The following is a 17,348-nucleotide window of genomic DNA, read 5'->3' as shown; positions in this document are numbered from 1 at the left end:
AACAGCGATATTCAGTATTGTTGTATTCCGGTTTGAAGGGTAAATGAGCCATTATAACTACAGGCACAAGGGATTTAACATCTTTGTTCCCAAGGTTGGTGGCGCATTGGAGATATAAGAAATGGTTAATATTTCTTACATCGCCAAAGTCAATAGGCGGTGGTGACCATCAGGCACTTACCATCAGGTGGCCCATTAGCCAGTCCGCTTACCTGTTTCATAAGAATATACATACATATATTCTTACGCCAAAAAAACATGCTGTCATGGTCAGCAGAATACTTTTTGATGAAAAAATCTATAAAAAAATAAATGTTTATACTAATATAAATTATAATTAAAAAAAAGCCGAGATGGACTTGTAGTTAGAAGGCGTGAATCTTATCCGATAAGTGAGTTAACCGTGAGTTCAAACCCGGGCAAGCACCACAGAATTTTCACATGCTAAATTGTGATTATAATTCATCTCGTGCTTGACGGTGAAGGAAAACATCGCGAGGAAACCTGCATGTGTCTAATTTCATTGAAATTCTGCCACGTGTGTATTCTACCAACCCACATTGGAGCAGCGTGATGGAATAAGCTCCAAACCTTCTCCTCAAAAGGGAGAGGAGGCCTTAGCCCAGCAGTGGGACATTAACAGGCTGCTACTATATACTATTACGTTATAATTTGTGAACCATGAATAATTAATCTTACCGGGATGTGTTGCTGTGTATTGTGGTAGGTGTAAGTTGGGATGTGAGGTTCCCGTGGACCATTTGTCTCCGCGGTACACTCCCAATCCTCCTGTAACAACAATAACAACATTATCTTAATAACTTTTTAACCAATATTATATTATTATCAAATTTGCGATAAAAGCATATGATTTTAAATAAATTACTCACAACAAATAAGCAGACACGAATTATTATCGATTTATAATTTAATATATATTTTTTAATGAACTTGAACATATAAAAACCTGATATTAACTTGACAACTTAGAATTAATAATTTTACAGATGATTTCTCACTATCTACATCAAATTTGGATGTGTCAAAGTTTCGTTAACAAATCCACCGAATTGAAAAACACCATTCACTCACGAATCCATACCAACCATAGAATATTTAAATTCCAAACAATGACGTCATGACAATTCAAAGTCAAAGTTTATTTATTTATACTCCTGGTCCTAGGAATCTGCTGAGAATGAATGAATGGAAGAGCACGAAACACAAAGTGTAGAACCCAAATAATTGAGATGAGAGTAAGCAAATATTAAATGTATTTATATGAGACAACTCACTGTGGCGGGCGGTTGTGCGGACGTGCCGTCTGCGTCGCTGCCTGCGTTCTGCGTATTCACGCTCGGCGTGAACACCTGCGAGACGATATATAGCATATTTTGAAAAAATTGAGTCATTTCATTTTGTGACCTTATTGAAAAGTAAATAATTTTCATAATTATTATTTATAAATTACAAAATTGCTTGTTTACTGTCATACATGAATTAGTTTTAAGTGGAAACTTGATTGGTGTGCGAACGAGTTAATTGTTGTATAATGTATGTGGTGTGTACTGTATGTTTCCCAATTATAATAAAAATAAAATAAAATAAATTTTCTATTCGTAAACTATAAAATACATTTTTACTATTTTTAGTACCTTAGTATCTGAAAGAGAGCCAGACCACTCCTCATTGTCCCAGTCTTCTGTGGTAGGAAATGAGTCGATGTTGCCACCTGAAAATTTAAGTTTTTGTTAATTTAAACATACGCTTATCAGCTGGTGACAACTAGTTAATTTTTATTTTTAGAAAAAAGTTAAAATGATTTTCGTAACTGATTACCTTCACCTATTTACATTAATGTAGAAAATTTAAACAAGTCTTTACACTGAGTGCTCTTACATGTACCTCAGATGTTAGTTCCTTGTACTCTACAATATCTTTGGCTCACTCAACCTTTAAACCAAATATCTGACGAGGGGATTGTACCTAACAGGTTGGGTTTAAACGAAGTCGAACCACCAGTAAACCATACAGACCTAGGAAGGGTCCCGACAAAATTATAAATTGGTTTTTGGAATTTTTTTTTGTTGAATGCAACGAATACCATAAGATGTACGTCTCGGTTGTTGATAAATAAATGAAAGCAAAGGGAATATATCAGTGACCGGTGTCGGGCGCGTGCGGCCAGTCGGCGCCGTCGCGCGGCGCGTGCGCGCGGGCCGGCGCGCCCCGCCGCGCGCCGCGCCCCGCGCCGCGCCCGCCGCGCGCGCCGCCCCGCCCGCGCCCCGCGCCGCGCCCGCGCGCCGCCCCGCCCTCGCCCTCGCCGCGTCCTGCGGGAAACGCTACTTTGTTCACCTGCGCCCGGCGTTCCCGACTCGGGGTATTTGAGGAGCGACAATTTTTTAGAAGAATTCTCCTTTGGGATTAACTCTCCGGTTCGACTTAATCGAGTTATGTTCAAATTTAGTGCTGCTTGGAGTACTCGGTTTGCTTTTTTTTAAACATAGTATTATAAATGTTTTTTCGCCCCGACCGGGCTCCTCGGGGGATGCGAATTTTTTAACAGAAAATCCCAGTAGTTTTTCGGTCCAAATCGGGATTCGAACCCAGGAGCTGGGTAGATGCGCCGCCGGGCGCGGGAGTCAGTACTGACGTGTGCGCGGCCCGGAGCGGCTGCGGGCGGTGTCTCGCGGCGCCTCCACGTCTCCGTTGCCGGCGGTCGAAGCGGGCTTTTTCTTCTTCTTCTCTCTGGTTTGCCATTCACCCTGAGCGAACAAAATAAATAGATATATTTCATTTGCAGACCGCGAAAAAAAAACTACTTTAAAACTATAAGTTTGTCAAGTTGTAATAGAAAACTGAGCAAAAATAATAATATATGAGATCAATTGGGCATTGTATTGTTTCCTTCCATGTGTCCAATACAATCCAAATATATATATATATTTTAGGTATTCATTCCATTTTAATACGTGACTTTCACATGTAGCCTGAGCAATCGCAAAAAAAATCGTCGGTTCGGGCGCTTTTCTGGCTACAATTTTATAGTTATTAGCTACAGTTTATAATATATTAATTAATTAATAAAACATACCATTTTCAAAGGTATCCAAAACAGCATGGCTTGGTTAAAAGTGCTGGATACAGGGAAAGAGATAAAGTCAGGCCTATATTGTCTCTTATTTCTTTATTGCTTATATAGCTGTTCATTAAAAATAATATAACTCTATTGTTGGCTTAATCCCGTGCGAAATATAAAATAAACGTACCTGTATCCGCTGACTCTCCTCGTACAGAAGATTGCAAGCAGCTGCCATGTCGTTGTTGGTGTCATGTAGTGCTGAACAGACCTCTTCTTCGGTACGTCGAGTCATATCCATGAGTTCGGTAACCTTTAACAAATAGTTCATCATTTGAGCAGACTGTTTATTATTGATATTTTTTTACTGAAAATATGTAGGCACACTGGCAATGAGCTGCATGATGGTGAGTCATCACTGCCGCCCTATGAAATTGGCACTATAAGAAAAATTAACATCACATCGATAAAGCGCCAAAATCTTGGAAACTGAGATGTTATGTCCTTTGTGTCTTTAGGTTTACTGGTTCACTCACTCTACAAACCAGAACACAACAATACAAAGTACAGCTGTTTGGCAGTAGAATATCTGATGTTCGGGTGGTACCTAACCAGACGGGCTTGCACAAAGCCCCACCACCAAAAGCACATTTCTTTAGCATAAAACAAAACAACATACCATAAACATCTCACATCTTGGCATAAGTTTCCTCCAAGGAAAGTTTCTTAGTGTATATGTGTGGCAGAGTTTTGTCTGTTAAAAATGCAGGTTCCCACAGAATGATTAACCTTTCGAGTATGTGATGAATTATAACACAACGAATATAAGAATTGCTCCGTTCTTTTTAATTGACCATATAATAATATTATTTTGTAATAAGTGTATTAATATTTTCATAAGCAAATAGTAGTTGCTCTATTTTCATTTGTTATTATGGTTTTTTTTTTTTATAGAATAGGAAGGCGGACGAGCATATGGGCCACCTGATGGTAAGTGGTCACCAACGCTCTTAGACATTGGCATTGTAAGAAATGTCAACCATCGCTTACATCACCAATGCGCCACCGACTTTGGGAACTAAGATGTTATGTCACTTGTACCTGTAATTACACTGGCTCACTCACCCTTCAAACCGGAACACAACAATACCAAGTACTGCTGTTTTGCGGTAGAATATCTGATGAGTGGGTAGTACCTACCCAGACGAGCTTGCACAAAGCTTTAACACCAGTAAATGTTTATGTAGCCAAGTTTTTCTATTGTTTATATTCGTCTCATATTTCATAATAATATATACAGTTTCTTTTTACCTATAAATGCAATATGATGCGAGCTGGGGTGCTCATCTCAATAATTACACATGTCTTTGTTTGACAGATTATTATACAATGAATCTGTATCCTTTAAGAGTATTTTTTTTTTCTAATTAAGAAAAAAAAACTCATTTTTGAATCAGTTTTTTGGAGATTTTTTTTTTCAGTTAACTATCGAAATATTGCACTTATTATTATACTAACTTGTCAAGAATAAAATAACAACGATATACATATACACATTGCATTGTTTTTATAGTTTATGCAGTTTATGTGTTCATATCATAAATTTAACATTGTTTTATAAATTACTGTAAGTTGCCAAGCCATGCAATTTAAATTTAATCTGCAGACATTTACTGTTTCCCTTTTATTTTTTATTTCAAAAGGATCTCAACACATGACAAGCTTTAAATAAATAAAGCGAGTTATAAGTCAATGTGCTCCTTCAGTTTCAGGAAACCACAGCAAACATCACGTACAACTAAGTAACAGCTAATATAAATAGTATTATTAAAATTAAGAACTTTACAAATTTAAAATGATACGTAAAATGAAAGAATTTCGTAGGTATATTTTATTTTATCATAATTTTTACATCCTTTGAATAGTTTACAGAATACGCTTAGCCATTACGGCTACGCTAATCTATTTCGCGGATAATTGTACTGATCGTGGTTGTAATTGGAGATATAAACTAACAAACAAATAAAAACACTACTAATATACTTCTATACAAAATATCGATTCTTTATTTTAGGACGGGGGGATCACAGAATCATAAAATAACCATTATCTTTAAATTTCATACACAGATTGTATAGTTTCAGCTCGAATACCTCGAAAAAGTCTTATATTTAAATGTTTTAAATTAATAATAGCTAGCATTGCAATGACATTTTTTATTTCTTTATAACCATTATAGGAAACTTATCGAGTGGATACTCGTCAACTATTTCAAATTAATAGTAATATATTACAAACCGGCACACAAGGTTCAGCAACGACTTTACGGAAATGTTAACTTATCACAAAATTTTTCAAAAGTTTTTATAATATTTCCAATTTTCTTGCCCCTATCCATGGGCAAACTTTTGTTAAGTCACTACTACTACTTTTTATTGCTAAAAGTATTGAAGATTAATGCGTGTCATACTTTTTTTTTTATAGAATAGGAGGGCGGACGAGCATATGACCTGATGGTAAGTGGTCACTAACACCCATAGACATTGGCATTGTAAGAAATGTTAACCAGCTTACACAGCCAATGCGCCACCAACCTTGGGAACTAAGATTTTATGTCCCTTGTGCCTGTAATTAAAACTAGAAGACGTATTTACTAACATAAGGCTTCCAAGGCAACTGATTTCACTAACTATAGTCATTGATAACTCTTTTGGTTTAAGATATTATTATTTCACTTTATTGACTAAATTAAACTATAAACAAGAAAATTAAATAGTTCATTGAATTCCGATAAAATAGAACCCTTAGCAATAGCACACCGCTTCGCGTTGGAGGCGAACGGTATCCGTGCGCAATTACAAAATACTAATTTCCGACCGCGTGTGAGGGAGAGGGGAGATGTTAGGTACGCTATATCCTTTCCTATATCTTCCACAACGTGTACGCAAAATTTCGTGAAGAACGCTTGAGTAGTTAAGACGTGAAAGCTTTTCAAAAAAACACACTCACTTTAGCATTTACAATATTAGTAAGCATTATAATTACTGGTGGTAGAGCTTTGTGCAAGCTCGTCTGGGTACCACCCACTCATCAGATATTCTACCGCAAAACAGCAATACTTGATATTGTTGTGTTCCGGTTTGAAGGGTGAGTGAGCCAGTGTAATTACAGGCACAAGGGACATAAAATCTTAGTTCCCAAGGTTGGTGGCGCATTGGCTATAAGCGATGGTTGACATTTCTTACAATGCCAATGTCTAAGGGTGTTTGGTGACCACTTACCATCAGGTGGCCCATATGCTCGTCCACCTTCCTATTCTATAAAAAAAAAAAAATTATAAATATAAGGCTTTGTATTATACAGCGCTGTATAAGCAGATGTAACTATTGAAACACGCTGTATAATCAGTCTTGATATTAAACACGAGTAATATGTAACGGGTAAACGGCCTCCATTGTACGCGAACGATTTGACGAGCCAGTTGGCGTGGTTGGTGGATGCTTGCCATTCACGCCGAAGGTTTTGGGTTCGATTACCACCCAGGACAGATATTTGTGTGCATGAACATGTCTGTTTATCCTGAGTCTGAGTGTAATTATCTATATAAGTATGTATTTACAAAAGAAAAAGTAGTATATGTAGTATATCAGTTGTCTGGCTTCCATAGTACAAGCTCTGTACAAGCTTAATTTGGGATCAGATGGCCGTGTGTGAAAAATGTCCCAGGATATCAAAAAAAAAAAAAAAACTTTCCCGTATATAATTAGAAATTATAATGATTACAATAAACTCACCATTCTTCGTACGTCAGACGGATCTTCGCTTTTGCAGTCGATCATATTTGCCATACGAAGTTGTTCTGTGGTTGCCTGAAACAATTAAATGTATCCAATTTTATACTGTACGAAAATAATATTAATGTTGCGTAAATAATATCCTTCTTATTGTTTTTTGGACAATGGTAACCGATCTCGAAGATTCTATTCCCTATTCCAATAACAGGAGTAAAGAAGCAAAACATAGATTTACACTTTCCTTGCGATTTGTTTATAGTTCTGATATATTATGCACTACAAAGAGTTCTTGATTAATGTATCCTTATTTATATTAATACAACACTATTCACTTAACCACTTATATAGGAATATATACATTTTATTTTACTACAAAAATTCCTACGAAAACTACGGCGACATTCAAAACGCCATTTATTCACTGATCCGTAATGAAACCATAGATTTCATTACAATGATAATAATAATCATTTCAATTCAATGTCAAAATTATAACGAGCCGAGCCGAGCTTTTCACGCCGAAGGTTGTGAGTTCGATTCCCAGGACAGATATTTGTGTGCATGAATATGTCTCTTTGTCCTGAGTCTGGGTGTAATTATCTATATAAGTACGTATTTACAAAAGAAAAATAGTATATGTAGTATATCAGTTGTCTGGTTTCCAAAGTACAAACTCAGTACAAGCTCTGTACAAGCTTAATTTGGGATCAGATGTGAAAAATATCCCAGGATACTATTATATATTTAATATTAAAGTATATTATAAAGAAATGTAATAATGAGTCTATATATTAAAATTCGTTCATTACTCTTGTTATAGTCGGAAAAGGCTGTAGACAATTGTGCAGGAAATATTATAGTACAAAAGTGTGAACCTAAACCCAAGTGCACTCTCTATTTACCCACTCTCATTGTTAAATGGGGCAGCTGGGCTATAGGCTTTACAAGCGACTGTTCAGCTCCGGATTCCAGTGGTCAAAACTTGGACGTCGAGCTTTATAAACTAGCCACTATACAAAAGAGGCAGTCAGAGTCAAGAGCTTTGTGCAAATACACATTACTTTAATACTTTTATTGTACATCACACCACAAAGAGAAAAATACAAAACATATATATTGCCTAAATAAATGTACAATTACATTATTGAATTTATTATAATTTTGTGCTAATATATTCTTGCAACAGTGATATAATAATATTTTATTTATTCCGTTTCTTATCATATTCTAATAAATCTTTACTTTTTTAAACATAATATGCTTATTTTAAATTTGTCTTTTAAAAAGTACAATAATATTACAATAGTTTACTCATATATACTTAAACACAATTATGCTAATACAAACATTTCATTTGTCATTTGCGATGATAGAAATTTCAAAAGAGCAATTATCATTCATCACAACATTATTGATGTTGATGATAGGATTTAAAAAACAAAAATTACCTGTGGTTTCGTCTTTTCCTTAGGCTGAGGCTTTTCTGCGGCCTTGCCTTTGTCCTGTTTCCCATCCTTCTTCGCACCACCCTTGGTGGCGCGCGCACCCAAACTCATCTTTATCTGCTATATTTACAGCCTCTATTTACAAGCAGCTGGAAAAGAGAAAACAAAAAAACAAATGAAAACAAAACTACATAATACTAAATGATTAACTTGAGTTTAAAAATGAATGCATGGTGTGTGCAGTGTATATAATACCTAGTATTAACATTATTTATCCCTGTAAATAATCTGGTTAGTACCATGAACAGCGAAACTTAAGGCATTCTGCAATCGGCCCGGTAAGTGGATGTATAGTCTTATACATATTAAATTGAAACCTTAATAACAACAAGTTGGTATACCGAAATACATTTAGAATGCTATCAGGCTTTTTTTATAGAGTAGGAAGGTGGACGAGCATATGGACCACCTGATGGTAAATGGTCACCATCACCCATAGACATTGTCATTGTAAGAAATGTTAACCGCCGCTTACATCTCCAATGCACCCCCAACCTTGAGAACTAAGATGTTATGTTCCTTGTGCCTGTAATAACACTGGCTCACTCACCCTTCAAGCCGGAACACAACCATACCACTTTTTGCAGTAGAATATCTGATGAGTGGGTGGTACCTACCCAGATGAGCTTGCACATTAGTAAATAAATCCCTACCACCAATAAATAAATTCTGCTTTATGTATAAAGAGTCCTATGTATATATTGTATCACCAGTACAATAAGTTTGAACAACATTTTCCTTAAAAATTGGCCAGTAAACTAAACCCACACAAACGTACGATTGGATAGGGCAATAACATCATTCTATACATCCTAATATTCATACCAAAAACACATATTATAGTTTTGAGGTAGAAAATTGTATCTGTATTTAAAAAAAAATATCCATATGATACAAATTGTATTGTATTGTATTTTAAAATTATAAGCCTTGTCAAGTAGACAATATATAATAGTATATGCTTATTAATTTACTTATTTATTGTTATTCAAATCAAGTCGACCAATGTCCCACTAATCCTACCCGGTAATAAGTTAATAACTCTAAACAGACATTACTTAAACATACATATATAATTTTAACAATAGTCTCACTAATCCTAGTTAACTTAATAGGGTATAAAAACTAAATATTTAATAAGCTATTCAAAACAACTGTTCTATTATTAAAAGTAATGGTTAGTTGAGTCAAAAATGTATACTAACAAATACATTGTGTAGTATCATAAAAAGGGTATGTATTTACACTTTTTGGAGATTCAGATGAGTTCCTATCTACTCCACTCTACAAGGTAACTATTTTATTCCTGTTATACTACTATGAATTCGCTCATAATATTATGGTAATTGGCAAATTTTAATGAAGCCAAACACTTGTAATTTACAGGACTTAAATAAATCTATATTATGCAAATTAAAAATATATACATATATATATTAATAATGCATAATGAAGAGATTTAATAAATGCATGTGAATTTGAAATGTGCTAAAACTATTGAACTTTTGATAAGCCTATGAAAAACAAAAAATATTGTTAATATTTATTGTGTAATAGAAATTGCCATGAAAATCATTGAAATAAAATATTATTGTCATAATAAATTAAAAACTATTATTAAAATTCAATCAGTGTAACCAAAATGTATGATAATTTAGTAAAGTAAATGATAAATAATTTCATTTCATCTTGATATTAATATTTACCAAAAGAAATTTAACTAACCAAAGACAATTTAATGTTTATTTTATTGTTAAGCTCTTTCTGCAAAAAATATCACACAATGGAGCAATATTGAGAACATCAAAAGAAAATATTGTTATAAAAACAATAGTGAAGTCACATCACTTTTTAAGCAAATCTAAAATGGTCTTTGTAATCATTTTAAAAAAAGAAAAAACAGTATTTAAGTTTAGATTTTAGTATATGTATTAAAAATATTCATAAAAAAAGAATAACTAATGCTAAATATTTAATTATTATCTTATTTAACACATTGATATATCAACTAATAACATTTAAATGATTTATAGCCCACAGGATACTATGCCACTTATTCTGATTTAGAATATTGAATATAAATACTTAAGGACAAACAAAAACAACTTAAAAATTTATTTAAGCACATAATAAAGGTTTATGTTTTTAAAATTGAAATAGTAAAGATATATAAGGTATATAGTCTCTCTAATCTTAGATTCAACGTTATAAAAAATAACTAAATCATACATCGAGCAATTAACTGAAAGCCACTTCACGGAAGGAACCGCCAATCGGTATGAAAGCGGTAATCGAAAAATAAATAAACAAAACAGTTTGGTGGATAATTGTCTAATGATTGTTTTAAACTGAGGGAAAAATCTTGACACCACGAATATTAACTATAAGCATGCCTAAGTGTGCGAATAAAATGGATTTTTGCGTTACTTTTCGCTGAAATCGGGAGAATGATTCATTGTAAGTGGCAAGGGCGATACCAATTTGAATTTCTATAGTGTGATGATTAATAATCGAACACAATCAATATTAATGCATTTGCACACTGGCACGTATACGAGAGCTCACGTCATCAATTTCTCAAACTTCCAAAGGAGACGAAATTCAATAGGCGGCACATGTGGGGGACGCCATTCCTGAAGCACCTTTCTTGGTATCAAAATGTCAGTCTTTGTTAACGAAATAAACGTGCACGACACCATTTTACACCTTAATTATACACTCATTAACACAGTTTCAAGCCTAGACTTAAAAATTTACCTTAAAGCTATTGTTTTATCCGTAATACAACGCGATTACTAATAAAATTACGAATTTCCATACCTGTGAATGCGCTCTCAAAACGCAAGCTGGTCACGTGACTTACTAGTGGTGAACCATGTTCACAATTACGATTCAAAGAATGGCCAGATTTATTGCCAATTTTTTATTGCATAACAATTGATATGCATTTGATAAGGCATTTATGTTTTTAATGTTTAAAAAGGTAGCATACTTTCACATATATCAAATAAAATATCAATCTTAAGAAAAACCATGTAATTTAGTTAAAATTATATAATGATAACTATGAAACTAAATAAAACAAGTTTTAATTGCCCAAGTTCTGAATACATTTATTGATTCATACTAGTTTGAGCAAATATTAATTTTTTTAAAGATTATTGTATAAATAAATTTTTGTCTAACTTTAAAAAATAATTATATTTTATCTACAATTTATAAAAACAGAAACTATAAAGTTCTCTGACCTCACTTACCTGTGACTGTGATGTGACTGACATTATGACATATGATATTGACAGTTAACACTGTTTGTCTACTGGACTGGAGCTGACCGCCAAAATTTAATGTGAATTGTGAATGTCAAAACTCTCAAGCAAAGTTTTATTTTCACAATAATTTAGAAATCAGACTAAAGATATTTATTCGTATTGGGTTAAAGTATTTATTATAGTTTACGATTGGCATCTTGTATTTGGGATTTTGGATTTAAAGAACTGATCAAACTTAACCTGAAACATCTAAATTAATATGTCACTTCTGGAGGATGTTTTTCTCCAAGATGAGGCAAATGAAGCCCAGGAATTAGAAAGAGTTATAGAAGGTGACGAATTTGAAGGAAGACCTCGTTCAGATAGCGATGAAAATAGCGAAAAAGAAGACGAAGCAGGTAGAGCTATTTCTGCTATTAGCACAGTTACACTTAAAAACTCTTTCCAACATAGATAAACCTACATTTTAATGGCAGTATTTGTACAGAGGAATAAACAGCAAAAAAGGCTGAGTATGAAGATACTCAGCCTTTTCCTTCTTTAAAAGAAAAGCTTTTATAAAAAAGAAGGAAAAGGAAGCCTTTTCCTTTTATAAAAGCTTTTCTTCTATCGTGGTATTTGTCATTTTTAAGGAATAAACTTTCTTGTTATTATAAATGAATTAGCCATCTCAAATAATAGCCATTTGATTGTAATTAAATAAGTATCAATATCTTGCCCCACAAAATGAAATAAAAGCTAAATATTTCCTATTAATTACCTATTTACATATTTTGTTTTTATTTTAGAGGAAGATAAAAGAAGAGTTGATCCAACAACCACAAAGACCAGACGTGTAGTTAAAAATCCAAGGTTTATTTTAAACCCAGCGAGGCTCACTGGACCTCGAGGTATACAAGTTATACCTGAACATTTCAAGGATTTCAAATTTAAAGGTAAAGTCATGTCATCAATCAAAATAAAAGCGATAGTAATAAAAAAAGTATGTAATAATAAAAATAATATAAACAACATGTTAGGAATATCTAAAATGGTTAAAAAGTTTTAAATTGTCTTTGGTTACTTGTTGCATGGACTTCAAGTTTTTGTTGAATGGGGATGAATTGATACATAAATAAGACCAAAGACATAGTGATAACAATACACCATCTTGTGTGTATTTTTTTTTTTAAATATAATAGTGTGGTGGCATCCCTTTAGTCTTCTATCGGATACTTTTGGAGAATGTGCACAGGAATTACATGAACTAATTCCTTCTGCACTTTACTATCGAACAGCCAGGCAAATGGGACCAAAGCGCCAAAGGTACTCAGTGGAACTTCCCCACCTACGTACGAAGTGCTTTGAATCTATTTTTATTATTTGCACTGCGAAACTGTGGAATGTTTTGCCTGAGTCCATATTTCCTGATAGGTACAATGTTGGTATCTTTAATAATAATAGGCCTCTGCATCTTTGACAGATGATTTAAGCGGCATCGCGAAGGCACTTGCGTTCATGACTGAAAAGACCAATGCGAGAGAGGATCCTCCGGCCGCACTTCCGACAAGTGTATGCGCCCCCAGATGGGCGGGGGTTTGAAGCCCGCTCATAACGCCTAGTGCGTTTTTCTTTTAGTAGTTTAAACCAGTCATTGTCATGCTTTGATTGACCTTCGTGAATAAGGCGTCGCCACTTGGCACGGTCCTCTGCCAGTTCCTCCCATCGATTGCTAGGGATGTTAAACGCAACCATATCACGCTTAGCGCAATCTTTGTAACGGAGCATAGGCCGCCCAACAGACCTCTTTGCATCCACAACCTCTCCCAGTAGTATTTGCCTTGGAAGACGGGTCTGCTCCATTCGATGCACGTGTCCCAGCCACCGTAACCGTTTTTTTTTGAGAATGGCCATGATGCTAGGCAGCTGTGCCTCGCCTAGAACAGACTCGTTTGTCACGCGATCCTGCCATGTGATGCCCAGAATGTTCCGAAGACAGCGCAAGTGAAATGTGTTTAGTCGGCGTTCTTGTTTTGCGTACGTTGTCCACGTTTCTGCTCCATACAAGAGTGTGCTTAGGACACATGATTGGTAAACAAGTATTTTCGTTTTTACCGTAAGGTGTCTGTTATCCCAAGCCCTTGAACAGAGCCTCCCGAACGTAGAGGCTGCTTTGCCGATGCGGAAGTCGATCTCTGCATCAAGCGAGAGATTGCTCGACAAATGCGACCCAAGGTAGCAAAATTTGTTAACCACCTGTAAAGGTGCGCCGTTAAGCAAGATGACTGGTTGCTCTAAACATCTGGTATCTTTATATCCAGGGTAAACAGGTTCCTTCTGGGCAGGTGTGCTACATGCTAGACCGTGACTTTGCTTAAGATATGGCAAGTCAATGGTCAAGCGCTTGCCTATTATTTGTAAAAAACAAAAAAATATATATATATATTCATTGGAGTTAAAAAAAGTGTGTTAAATGTTTATTAAATAAATTTACTTATATATATCAAATTTACAGCCTGTAAATATTCTTATGCTCTGCAAAAGTATCTCTCCTTACAAAGAAGGTGTAATGTTCATTCCATCTACTTAACTGAAATATTTATACATATGGTAGAATTTAACCAGGGACACTGGTTTCACTGGTGATAGTTTCTGGTTTGACTATCGATAAGCAAGTGTAATGCTTCAATGTTAAATAAATCATTTTGATTTGATTTCATCACAACACAAATTAAACATGATAGGAAAGCTCAATAGTGTTTGTCGGGGTTTCAAATAACAATCTTTAGTTAAGACACATGTGTTAACGGCTCTAAATTTTAAGATTGCCGTTTAGGTAACTACCTATACCATTGTCATATCAGGATAGCATAACTGCTATCCTGATATGACAAAGCCTTTAAACATTTATAATTATTACAAGAGTTAAAACATATACTTTTCGCATCAATAATTTTCCAAGCTGAAGCCTGGTCTTTCAGGAAGCACCGTTAGGTTGTGCAAATTCTAAACTTCATAAGAAAAATAATTCTGAATGTTTTTTAACAGGTAAAGGACATGAAAAAGAGGATTTAGATTTAGTACTCAAAAAGCTAGAGCACTGGGCCTACAGGTTATATCCTAAGTTTCAGTTTGAGGATTGCCTGAAGAAAATTGAAACACTGGGAAAAAAACGACCTGTTATGGTTTGTGAAGTTTGTTTATACTGTTTGTCTAACTTGAATAAAATATACAAAACTTCAGATACTTACTTTACATGGTGGTAGGACTTTCTGTTAAAGCCTGCCTGGGTAGGTACAACCATCATCATCATTTAAATAAAAAAAATCTATATGATAAAGTTGTTGCTTTGATTTTAAAATATGATGATGACTTGATTAATGACGAGCCGGTTGGCGGGGTTGATGGTTGCTTACCTTTCCCCCCCCAAGGTTGTGGTTTCGATTTCCACCCAGAACAGATATTTGTGTGCATGAACATGTCTGTTTGGCCTGAGTCTGGGTGTAATTATCTATATAAGTATGTATTTACAAAAGAAAAATAGTATATGTAGTATATCAGTTGTCTGGTTTCCATAGTACAAGCTCTGTACAAGCTTAATTTGGGATCAGATGGCCGTGTGTGAAAAATGTCCTAGGATATTATTATTATTCCACTGTGCTGCTACACTGTTTGATGGTAGATATATGTTATATTATACATGTGATGGATATTCAACAATCACAAGATGAATAATTAATAAGTACACTAAATACATCAAATTCAGCAGATTTAAATCCCTTACTACACAGCTAAATAGAGTATAGATGATTAGTATCAACCATGAGCTGGGTGGCCCACCCATATGGATCGGCACAAAGTCCCACTACCAGTCATTTCTTTTAAAGTCAATGGTAGTATAGGCTCTTAAAAATGATTGCAGGTACATCTCCAGAAAATAAGAACAGATCAATATCTGACTGAAGAAACCGTGGTGCAGAAGGATTCTAGTGATGAGGAAGCACCCCCAGAGGATGAATTTGACAAATTGCTACAACAACAAATAGAGTTGGCAAGGTCAACTCCCGCCCCAGGATCAGTTAAGAAAGTGCCGTTTAGCCCCATTAAAGAAATCAAGTAAGAAACTAGAATGACTTCTATAATATAATTATTTCTATATTATATATCTTATGAGTGATATATTATTCATGCTAAAGATTTCTGTTGCACGCAGTTTCATTTTCTTATATAAAGTAATTGCAAATAAGGTACCTGACAATATATATTTATTTAATAAAAAAGGTAGGCGTACAGGCAATTAGGTCACTTGATAGTAAATGGTTAACTGCCCATAGACAGTGGCATTTTAAGTTATATTAACCGTACCTTACATCGCCAATCACCAATGCGCCAATCAACTTTGTGAACTAAAATGTTATGTCCCTTTGAGCCTGTAGTTAGACTGGCTTACTCATTCTTTAAGCAGGAACACAACAAAACAGTAGTAGTAAGTTTTTCAGTAGAATAAGTGATGAGTGGGTGGTACCTACCCAGATAGGCTTTCACAAAGCCCTACCACCATATAATAAGTAATTCCTTGTGTCTATAGACATTTGAATGGTAATAAGTTAGTTATTCATTCCTTAGGTTTTCAATGTGTTCCAACTTTTACTTTAAATTGGTTTCCCTTTTTTTATAAACTTATCTTCAAAATATTGTTCTAGATCTTTAACTATGCCAAAAGCAACATCGTCACCATCCATCAGCGAGGAACAAAGAGAAAGGATGATGAGGAACAGAAAAATCGCCGAAGAAAGACGTTTAGCAAGACTTAAAAATCTTTCAAATGCAAATATTAATGTATCGGAAACTCAGAACACGGGTGTTCAAGAAATATCGAACGTACAAAATGGTGTAACAGTTAATGAGAATACTGAAAATATGAATATAAATGAAAATACAGATAAAATAGTCGAGGTGAATACAGAAATACCAATTAGAAGACATAATAGATCTAATGTTATTGATAGTTCCGATGAAGATGAAATAACATTAGTGAATGAGTCTATTACAGCAGATGTACATATACATAAGCCAATGGATAACGGTACAAAGAGAGATAATTCTATCAACAATACGGTAGAAACTACATCTCCTAATCAAACTGATAATAATGACATTGAGAGTGAAATTGAAGAAATTCCAGCCAATAATATTGAGGATGTAAATAAATTAAAACATGATTTAATTGAAAGTGAAGTTAATGATTCAGAAACTACTGAAACCAACATACAAGAAACAGACATTGATAAAATTGGAGCTCAAGATGATAGTAAAAATACAAATGGAGATCAAGTGAATATGAATCAAGATACAGTTGGAAATCAAAATGATGATGTTGGAATTGTCGAAGATTTAATGGATGTTGATTTTAGTGATGATTTCTAAAATAAAACTTTGAAAAATTAATCAATTTTGTCTATTAAGTAGTAATTGGTGCTGTATTATACTGCATTCTACAACTAGTTAGCAACAAACATGTTAGTATGGCAAACCATTAAAATGTTGTGATTTTGTTACAGAATTGTTAAGTCCTTAAGTCAATTTTGATAGATTTTTTTTTCTCTTATCTTTTAAATAAAATAGATTTTTTTTTATTAGTTAGACTTTTAAAATATACTTAATATCTGTATATTAACAGCCTGCTAAGTCCACTGCTGGGCTAAGGCAAGAGGCCTTA

The 17,348-nt window shown here is 34.3% G+C and overlaps 2 protein-coding genes across 9 annotated transcripts in view; one reads left to right on the top strand and one right to left on the bottom strand.

Moving 5' to 3' along the window:
• LOC126777622 (protein lingerer-like) overlaps positions 1-11,267 on the bottom strand; it is a 31,082-nt gene extending 19,815 nt beyond the window's left edge. For 5 of the 8 annotated variants that reach the window (XM_050500705.1, XM_050500713.1, XM_050500708.1 and 2 more), the window contains exons 1-9: positions 10,944-11,095; positions 8,322-8,467; positions 6,874-6,948; positions 3,270-3,392; positions 2,654-2,765; positions 2,166-2,330; positions 1,656-1,732; positions 1,296-1,370; positions 700-789 (exon numbers count right to left, since the gene is read on the bottom strand). In XM_050500705.1, coding sequence (XP_050356662.1) covers positions 700-789; positions 1,296-1,370; positions 1,656-1,732; positions 2,166-2,330; positions 2,654-2,765; positions 3,270-3,392; positions 6,874-6,948; positions 8,322-8,429 — 825 coding nt within the window. In that variant the 5' untranslated portion in view covers positions 8,430-8,467; positions 10,944-11,095. Of the gene's footprint in view, positions 1-699; positions 790-1,295; positions 1,371-1,655; positions 1,733-2,165; positions 2,331-2,653; positions 2,766-3,269; positions 3,393-6,873; positions 6,949-8,321; positions 8,468-10,943; positions 11,096-11,135 lie in introns of those variants that run through there. The other 3 variants (XM_050500706.1, XM_050500707.1, XM_050500712.1) reach the window with 3 other exon arrangements.
• A 392-nt stretch (positions 11,268-11,659) lies between these two features.
• LOC126777661 (TIMELESS-interacting protein) lies at positions 11,660-17,077 on the top strand. The gene is made up of 5 exons (XM_050500782.1): positions 11,660-12,048; positions 12,439-12,585; positions 14,678-14,814; positions 15,552-15,745; positions 16,333-17,077. Exons 1-5 carry the CDS (start codon positions 11,910-11,912, stop codon positions 17,054-17,056), a joined length of 1,341 nt encoding a protein of 446 aa, XP_050356739.1. The 5' UTR covers positions 11,660-11,909; the 3' UTR covers positions 17,057-17,077.
• The last annotated feature ends 271 nt before the right edge of the window (positions 17,078-17,348 follow it).

Source organism: Nymphalis io, chromosome 23 (assembly GCF_905147045.1).
Source record: "Nymphalis io chromosome 23, ilAglIoxx1.1, whole genome shotgun sequence".
NCBI lineage: Eukaryota > Metazoa > Arthropoda > Insecta > Lepidoptera > Nymphalidae > Nymphalis > Nymphalis io.
This window is presented reverse-complemented; position numbering and strand designations above follow the sequence as displayed.

Coding starts and splice junctions, on each gene's coding strand:
- LOC126777661 (XM_050500782.1), top strand. CDS start 11,910: ATGTCACTTCTGGAGGATGTTTTTCTCCAAGATGAGGCAAATGAAGCC. Junction 12,049..12,438: donor CGAAAAAGAAGACGAAGCAG/GTAGAGCTATTT, acceptor TTTTTATTTTAG/AGGAAGATAAAAGAAGAGTT. Junction 12,586..14,677: donor CAAGGATTTCAAATTTAAAG/GTAAAGTCATGT, acceptor GTTTTTTAACAG/GTAAAGGACATGAAAAAGAG.